The sequence below is a fragment of the Drosophila suzukii genome, chromosome 2R (assembly GCF_043229965.1).
Source record: "Drosophila suzukii chromosome 2R, CBGP_Dsuzu_IsoJpt1.0, whole genome shotgun sequence".
Taxonomy (NCBI): domain Eukaryota; kingdom Metazoa; phylum Arthropoda; class Insecta; order Diptera; family Drosophilidae; genus Drosophila; species Drosophila suzukii.
The window spans coordinates 21,993,257-22,005,523 of record NC_092081.1 but is presented as its reverse complement, the minus strand read 5'-3'; the positions used below and the strand labels follow the sequence as shown (position 1 = coordinate 22,005,523).

Genomic DNA, 12,267 nt, shown 5'->3' with positions numbered 1-12,267 from the left:
TTGTAGATTTTAAAGAGAACATTCGGCGCTGTTTTGTGTTTTGTTTTATTGAAGTATGAGTTGCGTATGATTTAATTATACATAGAGTATCTATACATATAAATATTAGGAGAATACTTTGGATTTTGTTCTTAGTTAGGCCTTACAAATATATGCTTTGTATAAGTGTTATGAAGAATAGGCTCTGCCTATGTGTAAAGTAAAGTAATCTAGTTTTTGTACATGATAGTTTTAGGCAAAATTGTTTTCATAATTTGCCCAGAGATCGTGGCAAATCATAAAGGACATTTTTACCACTGGTTAGGAAATGAGAGCGCGACAATTTGTGTGCATTCGGCGGCAATCTTATAAATGAGGCATCCAAACGTGCAGAAATTGACGAAATAATTCAAAGGCATTCCTCTTCCTTTTGGTTGTTTTTCCACTGGTCGAATTGGGTACAATAGGTTAGTAGGTCGACAAAAACAAGGCGACAATGAGCCAAAAACCGGCTTATTGGGGCTCCGTTTTAGCGCCCCTAAAGTTCAAAACAAAATTCAATTCTGCTCTGCCCTGAGTTTCGGTTTTCGGATACACACTGGCAGGCCAGAGCAGGGATGAGTTCTGTGTTCACCCGGCAAATTTCAAATGCAAAAGTTGCCAGTGAAATTTGCAAGGATTTTACAAAGTTATGTAAAGTTAGCGTATTCCATCGTTATAAAGGTTAAATTTTGGTTGGCTTCAAGATAGTTAAGACTAATTCCATTTAGCTTGCGGTCTCTCTCTCTTCTAGTTCAATAGTTGGTTGTTGTTAAGAACTAATCACTTAGTTTATGGCATTTCTCACTAGAGAAATCTAAAAAGTTTCATGTAGCTCGAGCTTACTTGATGGCTTACAACTAATTACTGGTTACGAGTAGTTGAAGACTAACGATTAATATTCGCAACTGTCGCCCTTGCACTGCATAAAAGGTTCGTAATAAAAAATTAGGAAATACTACACAATCGCAGTGGCTTATAAAAAATCAATTGTAAAATTACAAATTGCAATTCGGTGGGTTGGCCAGCGAATCTGGAGCGTTAGTTGTGGCGCGGGCGCTTCAGCATCGCCCCGAAGTGCGTCCCCAATCCGAATCCTCCGCTGGAGCTCGAGCTGGCGGATGAGCTGGGAGAACTGGTGCGCAGACGCTTTGCGGGCGATAGTTTCTTGGGTGCCTGGGCCAAACGCTTGCGCTCCTTCATGAACTCTGTAATCAGAAAAAGAGATGAGGAGTTATTAATACGTGTTAGGTGTTATTAACAAATCAAAGTCAGCTGCTGCACTTCCGGTTGTCCCTGTCCACAAGTCATTGATCCCTAAACAGCAGGCGCCGCCTGTTTTTGCACAATTTGATTTCGGTTTCGGGTAGATTCCCAGATTGTGGCACGTGGCCGGCAGCAGTTCCCTACCAGAGGGTTGCAGATCTGCGCAGGGGTAGCAAATAAATGCCAGACGGCAGCCAGACGGTAGGTCCTCAGCCGGTTTTTCAGGTAGTCCGGTGAAAGCAAGAGTGGTGGTGCCGCTGCATAGCTGCATAAATTACGCATTCTAGCTTCTCGACTGGCCAAATTTGTAGAAAAGTTCATCCAAAGTACACCAAGTCGGGGCTTTAAGGGATTCAAGGGCTTCCCAACTGGCCACCCGATGCGGGTGCATTTATAATGCCCCGAACAGACACTTTTTACGATTATAATTACACATGCATGTGCGAGTGGCATTTATACAAAAAAAGAACGCCGAGTACAAAGCAATCAAAGGGAGGTTTGATAAGGCCACGGACTCTGGATGGTGGTGCATTGAAAGCCGATCCCCAGACCCCTCTCTCGTTTTCTGTAATGAGGTCAGGCCATAGACAAAGCGGAGTCACAGCTGTTGGCATTTATAGATGCAGCCAGCCAGCCCGCATGCGATCGATCTGGAAACCAACCCCCGCGAGGCGAGGATCAGATCAGAATCGTTTGGATTTGGCAGTTGAAGAGCTGAAACAGCTGCAGTCAGCTTTTACTAACCCTTTTAGACGCAAATAAATCTCCCACAAAACACTGGCTAATTGCTATAATTTGGGTTTAAGTTCCACGAGAAACGCCCACTACCAAAAGGTTTCTGGGAAATGAAAATAAACCAAAAGGCTGAGGGAGTGGACTTGAACAATATAGGAAACCAATCGAACAACCCCATTTTATGTTTTGGGAATGTGAACGTAACTGAATGGCTGCTTTGTTTGACCATTTAAGTTTATTTAATTTAGGTTTAGGCTAAGATATTGTTTTTAATGAAAAATACTACTTAAACAAGTTACTAAGGAAAAAGTAAATTGGAATTGGTGCCCAAAAATGTCTATTATAACTTTTTTAGGCCTCAAAAAATGTTGTAACAGTCAGTTTATAAACTAATATATTAAGTTCCTCAAAAAACTCCCTCAATTCGAACCTCAGAACCAAAAATAAACAAAACTAAAACAGGACAAGGACTGAAAGCTATGGGAAACCAATTTGTAACGTCTATCGAAGTGCAATGAAGCTTGTCCCTGGGAACCGTCAAGCTCCGCTGATCAAGATATAATGGTATTTTACCAACCCCCGGGCGAAACTCACCTGTGATTTTGGGCTGTCGCTTGCGCAGGACGATCGAGGAGGTGCTGGCCAAGTTGGAGGAGCTGAATCGCGTTGTGAGCGACTCGTCCTGTGAGTCGTAGCAGGAGTCATTATCCGTGTTCGACTCCAGCGAGGAGTTGACCAGGTTGGAGCCGAAGTTCTCGCGCTCGGAGCGCTCGTTGACCAGAACATCCATGTCACTGGGACTGCTATCAGCGGAGGGTCGAACGTGGGCGGCCCGGGTGAGGGTGTACATCTCCGGGGCAAAGCTAGACTCCTGGAAGCTGACGCGTTCCCAGATAAAGGAGGATTTCTCGGCCAAAGGGCAACCGGCGCGGAAGTCGAAGCCCCACTTTTGCGTGGCCAACTCCTGGTGGCGCTCCAGTTCGGCGTTGAACGGTCTGTAAAGATGGTTAGGTTAGTACATGGTTGAAATCCAGGGGTTAGTTGGGAAACTCACGTCTTGTTGGCTGAACCCTCGGCGGATTTGGTGGTGCCGAAAAGGTCACGCTTGATGCGATTCAACTGGCGACCGCAGGGCAAATTGCGACTCACCGCTGGACTGCTGCTCATCTTGCAGAACTCACTCAGCATCACGGGGTTCAGGACTCGGGCACTGACCATCTTGATATTATAGACTATTTCTGTTCTTAGGCTCCTTCAATGTTTTTCTGCTCTGTTTTGGGACGCAGTTTTCTTGCCACTTGTTTGCGAATCGCACGCCAAAGCGAACTGTCAAACTTTTGGCGCCAAAACTTTGTTTTCGGGCAGCCCCAAGAGCGAGAGAGAGCAGTCTCCACACGAATACAAATCACGGTCTCCACACGTTCGCCTGCGCGTGTGTGTGTGTGTGGGAGAGTGAGTGTGCCTGTGTGTGTGCTTTGTGGCAGCTTCTTTTTTACGTTTTGCAGCCTTCTAAAGTGAAATTTCACACTGCAATTGTTTATAAAATAATTATAAACAAAGGTCTTGGTCTAATAGCACTTGGTCACGGTTTCCAGTTGGTGGTTTCAACACACTACACTGCAGTTCCACTCACAAAACTCAACGTCTGTGTCGCTCTTTTCAGTTTGGTTTGGGATGAATGCCACAGGGCAGCACTATTAATACTAGTGTTATGTTTATTTATACAACTTGCAGTCGTTGTTACAGCGAGGTTTGTTGACTTTTTCGGGTCTTTAGATTGGGCGCACTGCGCACTGGGATTTGTGGTATAGCGCTACCGATCGGGCGAACCTCTCTGTTCGGTGTTTGGTGTTTTACTGTTTCACTGTTCGACGTTTCGAACGTAAGTGTCGGCAAAACGTAAGGCAACGTAAGAGGATGGAACCTCTATCGACGAACTCGGAGAAACGAATAAATGATAAATAAAACACGGAGCAAAAGCAAACGTCAAACAACCACCAGAGGCGTTGCCAACCTCAAATGCAGAGCGAGCCGCGCTCTCCGTGCAGCAACCCTCGAATTCAAAAAGATCAGAGACGGTGGGTGCGACAGAGATGGAGGAAGAGAACCCTACGGCTGGGTTCGAATGCGCTTTTCTGGGGAGATCGGCATGTCGAAGGGGCAATGCACTTCTTAAATATTTCAATATTACAATAAAAAATTACTAAAAAAAATTAGTTAATAAATAAACAAACAAAAATATTTTAAGTCTATAAAAATGTATCGACCTAAATTTTAAATTCAATTAACTTAGGAAAAGATGTAGATGAACTATTAGGATGCACCTTATATCATAACTAATTTTAAATCATTGATTGAATTATGTAGTCTTTTAACCTAGATCTCCTTAAAAATTGTCAACCAAACTCAGATAATTCTGTGTACTTTTATATATGGTATCATAAGATCTTGGGTTTCCTGGATATGAAATTCTGGTTTCAAACTATACTTACCTTAATTAATATTGTTGATATATACCAAAAATACAAGTATATAAAGCCCTAGTTATAGATCACACTTCTAGAATTATATTAGTTAAAAAAGTTCCCTTGATATAGCGTATCAAAAGAGTCGGCCTAACTCCCTCTCGCTCTCACTTCCTAACTCCTTCTCTCTCTCACACTATATACCCATCTCTCTCTCTTTTCCATCCGCGTGCTCGCTGCCCTTTTGTTTGTTGTTGCATCGGTGGAGCTGTACTTTTGGTTGCGATTGCGATGGGAAGATACGAAAGTAAAAAAAATGTTTTGGCTTCGGTTTGTTTGGCCTCAAACTGGATTTTTAGCCGTCGAAGGGGCGTGGCAGGGGGCAATTTGGGGCACCGATTCTTTTCACTTTCCTCGTGTTGCCAAGGGGAAAATCGCGCTTGCAATGTGGGGCACTGGTCCAGTAAATTTGGCCCACGTCTATTTCGAATTTCCTCATGGTGTTGCCACTGCAATGGGTATTTCAAATTTCCGTTATGACTCACATTTTATAACCAAAGTTTTCCGCTCATTTCCTGCTGCATTTTCCGAAAGTTTTTCCTTTCATGTGCAAAATCGTAAAAAATTAAATTACACTACCAAAGGCAATAAAACGAGATTTATATTGTTTGCACAAATCCAATTAAATAAAAAAGGAGAGAAAAGGAACAAAACCCTGGAAGTCAGTTTCGTTGGCTAAAGACATCATTTGCTTTGTCCTTTGCACTCGACGAAATAATAGAAAAACCTCTCGGCTTTCCACACAGAAACCCGAGAAAAAACAAGAAAAAACTGAGTGCAATCACCCCAAAAAAGGCAGAGATCGTTTGACGACCGTTCGATTAGGCAGCATCATCCATAATTCTTCCCCTCACACTCCCAAAAGATCCGATCCCTGTGGTTCGGTTTTCTGTTTATGGGACACACCCTCCCTCAAAAAGAAAAGCAACGTGAATTTACACACTTTATAACAAATTTGAGAACTCTACTGGCGTTCGGTTGCAGTCATGCCTGAAAACATAAACAACTCAAGAAGGAGTTTTTCGAAAGGGGGAAGAGTTCGTGATCCCTTTAAGTAATTTCCTCCCGAGCAGGATATCCTGGCAACTATACGGTTTATATGGGTTGTGTCAACACACGCGGAAAAAAGGCGGAGAAAAGAGGTGGAAAAGCGGTTCTCAAGTGTCCCCGTTTATAAGGGCAGATCCTAAAGGATTGTCGTGGAACGTGCGGGCATTAGATGATACTCAAGGTATTCGGTTGATTGGAGCATTCAATGCTGGTTGGATCGAAATCGGATCTTATCGGTTATTCCCTAATATGCACTTAACTATCCCCCTTGGGCCGATAAGACCTGGCCAAACATTATCAGCGTCTCCTAGGCAAAGGTCGCGGTCCGTAAAACATTATCTCGTTTCTTTTAAAACCTCAACGAAGTCCAGTCCTGCATGGTCTTGTATAAAATATACGTTACACTCATTTCGAATGCAAGGCTTCTTATCGCCTCAACACACAGCACACAATCAAGCCAGCCCATTTCACCCCAGGAGGAGGCCAAGATATCCCACTTCATATAGTAACATATAGCCAAGAACCTAGCCCGATCTGCCACGTGTTCCGGTGGGGGTGCAAATGTTCAGCGAGCATGACCAGCCAGCTAAGTAACGCCCGAAATTGCCGTAAGATATTTTTCAAACATTCTCGGTTCCGTAAGGAAATTACCATAAAAACTGTTCAGCGCACGGAACTGTGACCGCAATTTTGGAAATTTTGCTAGGCAGGTGTGCTACGACTAAGGATATTTCAAGGGTTCAGCCCAACTTGTTGTGGGAGTGTTTCATTTAGAAATAATAACTTATAAAGGGGTGGTTAATACAATCAGTAACATATCCTTTGAAACGTTGAGTACAAATAATAAGAAAAATAATCCCATTTCTTAAACGAATTGAGAAAAATTATAATTTCAATATAGAAAAATTATCTTAAGAACTAGGAAAATAAAAACCCAAATAAAAACTCGACTGTTTCAAAACAAGAACAAAGACCTTGATATCCATTCGAGACTCAAACTAAGAAAATCCAATGTCATGATTTTTTAAGAATAAATGTTTTATAATATTTTTCAAACGTAAGTCCCAGATACATACAAATCTTTAACGATGTTTCCTAATAATTAGTTTTTAATAATAAGAAACCGGCTCGGAATTCGTTTGATCGTTTGAGTAAAGATCTAGGTATTAATTATATTAGTATCGCCTACCTTTTTCTGACCATTAGACTCTCCTTTGAGCAGGAAAACCATTTATATATCTCAACCTTAATCTTAGTGATCCCTATCAAAACACAGAAACAGGCCAGGCGATCTTCACCAAGTGTTACAAAGCATTTCACCCTGGCAAATGACCAATCATTAATATTAAAAAATCTCTGCACAGGACATTTATAAATTACCTTTACCTATCTTGGATCTTTTGCTCGGACAAATAGCGGTCAGATCGGGAGTTATTGATGGATTGCCACCAAAGTGGAATGCAAATAGTCGGGCAAGTATGCAAATATTTGGACTGGCTACCGTTGAGGCTAATCCTTTGCTGATCCTGCGGCTACTGTGCTACTTTCCACTCAAATCATCAATCAAAGAAAAGGCACTTGTGCTGACCACGGATAAAGCCAGCATGACAACTCATTTTATTGGAACAGTCTCTCTCGAGGTGGACAAACAACCAAGGAGGTTGTGGGAAAAGGTTTCCTTTTCCTGGTAAACGCGTGGAAAACGTGTTTTGGAAAATACGTTGGCTCAGCACGAAGCGAGGAACTCGTTTTATCAGCCAAGAAATTATAAATATTTATGAAAAACCATTCGAGGAGAGCGAACCCAAAGAAAGATAAACAAACAAACAGAGGCATCGAGTCAAGAAGTTGTCAAAGGTACCTTAGGTCAGGAAAGCAGATCAGTCAGAGATGTATCTCCTGGCTCTCGGTATTTGTATAAGCTATCTGCCGCCGAGCTACCCCAACAGAAAAGGAGAAAAACCTCAGTCACTTTTGGTGGATACCTACATACCATGCATTAGGGGACTCTGCTCCCCGACTCCCCGACCAAACTCAAATAATAATAAAAAACGCATTTATGACTGCATCGGGTGAGAAACGCCATAAAGCAGCGAGGCAATCAGCGTCGGCGATCGTTCAACGTAGAAAAATAACCGAAATCCTTTCGAAAATCATCCACAAAACAGGTTGGAAATGAGAGTCAGATAGCCATAAAAGGCAGGTAGATCGCTCGGGCATTTTGGGGGTTTTCAATCACAAGACAAATTTATTAGAGAGAAAGAAACGTGACCCTTTTCGGACTTCGATTATGGGGAACGATGCAAGCGAACAAAAAACACAATTAACCCAGAAGGGAACTCGAATCGAAGCAGGGGTACAGTTGTGCAGGGGGTATTCAACTCATGGATTCGTTCTCATCCCCATCCCCATCCCCATCAACCTCCTCCTCCCCATCGGCGTCTTCGGCTGCCTCGTTGTCTTCTTCCAAGGTGGAAACCGTAGTCCATAGGCCGTACTTCTTGTACATGTTCTGTCGCCAAAGTACGATATTTCCATTTGCCAGGGCCATCGCACATATTTCGCCGTCGGGACTGAACCTCAGAAAACAAACGGCGGACCTCTCCTTGCCTAAGTAGGATCCCAAAGAGAGGTCCGTTACGTAGTCGTACTTGTGGACGATACCCTCAACGGTTCCACACGCATAGCTCTCCTTTTTGGGATGCAGGGCGGCCGAAGTTACTTTGTAGGTGAACTTTTGGTGCTTCAGGATCTCGAAGCTCTTGGGATCCACAAAGATCACATTGCAGTCAAAGGCTATGGTAACTATCTCCCTGTCGTGGTGCAGCTCCATGGACTTGGCGTGGTGAGTGAGGACTATGGAGTTGGTCCGCTCGCCACTGCGGCAGTCCCACATCTTCACATTTCGATCGTAGGAGGAGGTGAAGATGCAACGGTCCTCCAAGCAGAAGCATACATCCCTCACACCCCGCTGGTGACCATGGAACTCCATCAGGGGCTTCTTGTTCGATTTCTCCAGGTCGAAGAGGGCAACGGTGGGTTCGTGACCGAGACACCCACTTACCAAACGACTGCCCTTGGGATTCAAGTCCAAGCAGGATACTGTTTCTTCACGCGTATACTTCGACAGCTGTTTCCCCAGCAAGGCATCCCAGATGCGAACCTTGCAATCGCCCCCGCCACTGGCCAGGATCTTTGCATCCTCGTTCAAGGACACGCTCCACACGCTCTGCTTGTGTTTCTTTAGATGGGTTATCATGTGCCCAGTGTCACCATGTCGCAGCATTGCCACTCCATCGAGTCCCGCTGAGGCCAGGTAAAACCCGGATCCAAAGTCGTTGCTAAAGGATAACTCCACCACTGCCTCCGTGTGACCCAAGCACATGACTCCAATCTGGTGCGACATAGTGATTCCAATGGAAATGCGGTTATCAAATAGTAACAAAAAAATTCTACAAAACTTTAAGGGGGTTTGGTTTTTTCTTAGCTACTGAAAGTTCTGGATTCGAACGCCTTGAATTTCAAGAACAGAATTAAACAGAGCTACTAGACCAGGCATAGACGTCTGCTTAGTTATGGGGAGGGATAACGCCTGGAAATAAATCGGGTCATGCTAAAATGAATTACGGCCCACTTTTTTTGAGTGAATAAAGATCATGAACGTTATTCCACTCGGTGTTTTCAAATATGTTTGACTATATTTAAATAAAATACAAATATTATAGTTCTAATTTAGGAATGTGATAGTTCTACATTTTATTTCCAACTTTACCTCAAATTATTGGAATCTAAATTGACTTGCAAGTGTGGGAACTCAGCCAACTTGCCGATTATCCAGGGCATAAAGGTGGGTACATCCATGTAGTAGGCTTTCTGAGCAGCTCCACACTCTGTGCTCCCAATGCTGACCACTCCAAATTGCACTGTTCGAACGGTGCCAAAGTAAAGGGTCGACCAGGTGAGTGGACCACCTGAGTCACCAGTACACGTATCCACAAAGTCTCCATTGGCACACAGGAAGGAGCTGTCTCTACCGCCGGTACACCTCTCAGAGTTTATATAGACCTCCATTGTACTGTTGGCAAAGCGCCGATCCTCCGTTTTTCCCCACCCCACCGCCATGTAAGACTGTCCAATATTGGAGGTAAACGCCAGGAGTTGATCGGTCAGAGGTAGACAAATGGGTCGGATGTGATCTAGGAACAGGAAAACAAAAGTATTATAATTATCAAACAAATTTACGGATTTCTTACCTTTAAAGACCACTTTCCGGTCAAGTTTTAGGAGGGCTACATCAAACCAAGGGGAGAAGGGGTTAAATTCCTCATGAATAGTCGCCTTTTCTATGGAAAATTCCTCAATGGGTGGGGCACAAACCTTTTTATAATTGTAGGTGGTGCAGTCTTCTGAGGAAGTTAAGTCGAGTTCTCCCAGTCGAACTCTTAATCTAAATAAAAATAGTTTCTTATGAAATCTGGCAAGAAATATCTTAGCTTAACTTACTCTGTCGACTGTGGACACAATTTGATGCAATGGGCAGCAGTCAAAACAAAGCCTGATTAGAACAAAGAATATAATTATAACTTGATGAGTAGTATTTACTTTTCTCTATAAATACTTTCAGAGATAAGGGCGCCTCCACAGCGACACATCTCCAGATCGCCTGGTACATAGAGAAATGCCATCCAAGGTTGGGACATTAGAAAGGATTTCCTACCGCCGGTGATCCTTCGGCGAAGCCTTTGGGTGGGGATTACATTCGATAGGACTCCGCAATCCTGTAGTCGCAATTGCTCGTAAACCCTGCGCTCTCCTGGTGTCCAATTTAGTGGTACGAGCTCAGCTAAAGGTATTAGGCTGATGAAAGCCCAAGCCAGAAAGAAAATCTCCAAGAAGCTGTTCATGATCCAAGCTCAGATCTAAAGCGACTGAAAACCATCCCTCTGAGATGCGTTTTGCTAGTAATAGCAATGGCTTATCGCTTTATAAAATCACATTGAAATTCCAAGAAGAGAACAAATATTTATTGTGATTTAAATGGCTGATAATAACAAATGTTGGTCACAAAACAATAAAATAGTTCATGTATACATAAATATGGTAAAATAATTATAAGATTATAAGATAAGAAATAATGTTAGCACTTACATTACAGTTCAAACAATTCTAAAGAATCAGAAAAGATCTCTTTTAGATTGAGAGGTACAGTGTAACTTCTTTAACTCAATCCACTAACTTCTGCAATATAAAAACAAATTATATAATTATTTATTACATTTAATTTTCTATTTAATCACTTAGCATACATTATTATATGTTTTAAAATCCTTTAAGAACACAGGGGTTTCATGAATTTTACCTGTGTATATATTTATTTCAAGAAACATTTTCCTATCATTTTATGGGGCCTTAATCGAGTGTCGAGATTAAGAAGGTTTTATTGACATGACAAAGAAGTCCGCTTCCTAAGCCGAAAGTAAAGCTGCATTTTATTTCCAACTTTACCTCAAATTATTGGAATCTAAATTGACTTGCAAGTGCGGGAACTCAGCCAGCTTGCCGATTATCCAGGGCATAAAGGTGGGTACATCCATGTAGTAGGCTTTCTGAGCAGCTCCACACTCTTTGCTCCCAGTGCTGACCACTCCAAATTGCACTGTTCGAACGGTACCAAAATAAAAAGTCGACCAGGTGAGTGGACCACCTGAGTCGCCGGTACAGGTGTCCACAAAGTCTCCATCGGCGCACAGGAAGGAGCTGTCCCTACCGCCGGTACACCTCTCAGAGTCTATATCGACCTCCATTGTACTGTTGGCAAAGCGCAGATCCTCCGTTTTTCCCCACCCCACCGCCATGTAGGACTGTCCAATATTGGAGGTAAACGCCAGGAGTTGATCGGTCAGAGGTAGACAAATGGGTCGGATGTGATCTAGGAACAGGAAAACAAAAGTATTATAATTATCAAACAAATTTACGGATTTCTTACCTTTAAAGACCACTTTCCGGTCAAGTTTTAGGAGGGCTACATCAAACCAAGGGGAGAAGGGGTTAAATTCCTCATGAATAGTCGCCTTTTCTATAGTAAATTCCTCAACGGGTGGGGCACAAATCTTTTTATAATTGTAGGTTGTGCAGTCTTCTGAGGAAGTTAAGTCAAGTTCTCCCAGTCGAACTCTCAAACTGATCAAGAATTAGCCTTTAAAATGAATCTCGCAAGAAATATTTTAGCTTAACTTACTCTGTGGACTGTGGACACAATTTGATGCAATGGGCAGCAGTCAAAACAAAGTCTGATTAGAATAAAGAATATAATTATTACTTGATGAGTAGTATTTACTTTTCTCTATAGATACTTTCAGAAATAAGGGCGCCTCCACAGCGACACATCTCCAGATCGCCTGGTACATAGAGAAATGCCATCCAAGGTTGGGACATTAGGATAGATTTCCTGCCGCCGGTGATCCTTCTTTGAAGCCTTGGGGCTGGGATTACTTTCGATAGGACTCCGCAATCCTGTAGTCGCAATTGCTCGTAAACCCTGCGCTCTCCTGGTGTCCAATTTAGTGGTACGAGCTCAGCTAAAGGTATTAGGCTGATGAAACCCGAAACCACAAAGAAAATCTCTAGGAAACTGTTCATGATTCAAGCTCAGATCGAAAGCAACTAAAAGCTA

At 42.9% G+C, this 12,267-nt stretch overlaps 4 protein-coding genes across 4 annotated transcripts; all 4 read right to left on the bottom strand.

Annotated features, from left to right (window-relative positions):
- Positions 1 to 21: 21 nt before the first annotated feature.
- dap (cyclin-dependent kinase inhibitor dacapo) lies at positions 22 to 3,905 on the bottom strand. The gene is made up of 3 exons (XM_017072154.4): positions 3,074 to 3,905; positions 2,614 to 3,014; positions 22 to 1,226 (listed from the first exon to the last, which is right to left on the bottom strand). The coding sequence occupies exons 1-3, from the start codon at positions 3,235 to 3,237 to the stop codon at positions 1,060 to 1,062; spliced, it is 732 nt and encodes a 243-aa protein (XP_016927643.2). The 5' UTR covers positions 3,238 to 3,905; the 3' UTR covers positions 22 to 1,059.
- A 3,897-nt stretch (positions 3,906 to 7,802) lies between these two features.
- Positions 7,803 to 9,119, bottom strand: LOC108008778 (serine-threonine kinase receptor-associated protein). Its single transcript, XM_017072675.4, has one exon. The coding sequence runs from the start codon at positions 8,998 to 9,000 to the stop codon at positions 7,972 to 7,974; it is 1,029 nt and encodes a 342-aa protein (XP_016928164.2). The 5' UTR covers positions 9,001 to 9,119; the 3' UTR covers positions 7,803 to 7,971.
- A 200-nt stretch (positions 9,120 to 9,319) lies between these two features.
- LOC108008738 (serine protease grass) lies at positions 9,320 to 10,534 on the bottom strand. The gene is made up of 4 exons (XM_017072635.4): positions 10,213 to 10,534; positions 10,098 to 10,149; positions 9,848 to 10,041; positions 9,320 to 9,790 (listed from the first exon to the last, which is right to left on the bottom strand). The coding sequence occupies exons 1-4, from the start codon at positions 10,496 to 10,498 to the stop codon at positions 9,363 to 9,365; spliced, it is 960 nt and encodes a 319-aa protein (XP_016928124.2). The 5' UTR covers positions 10,499 to 10,534; the 3' UTR covers positions 9,320 to 9,362.
- Positions 10,535 to 10,810: 276 nt separating this feature from the next.
- LOC108008673 (serine protease grass) lies at positions 10,811 to 12,267 on the bottom strand. The gene is made up of 5 exons (XM_017072567.4): positions 11,948 to 12,267; positions 11,833 to 11,884; positions 11,581 to 11,774; positions 11,100 to 11,523; positions 10,811 to 10,832 (listed from the first exon to the last, which is right to left on the bottom strand). Exons 1-5 carry the CDS (start codon positions 12,231 to 12,233, stop codon positions 10,826 to 10,828), a joined length of 963 nt encoding a protein of 320 aa, XP_016928056.2. The 5' UTR covers positions 12,234 to 12,267; the 3' UTR covers positions 10,811 to 10,825.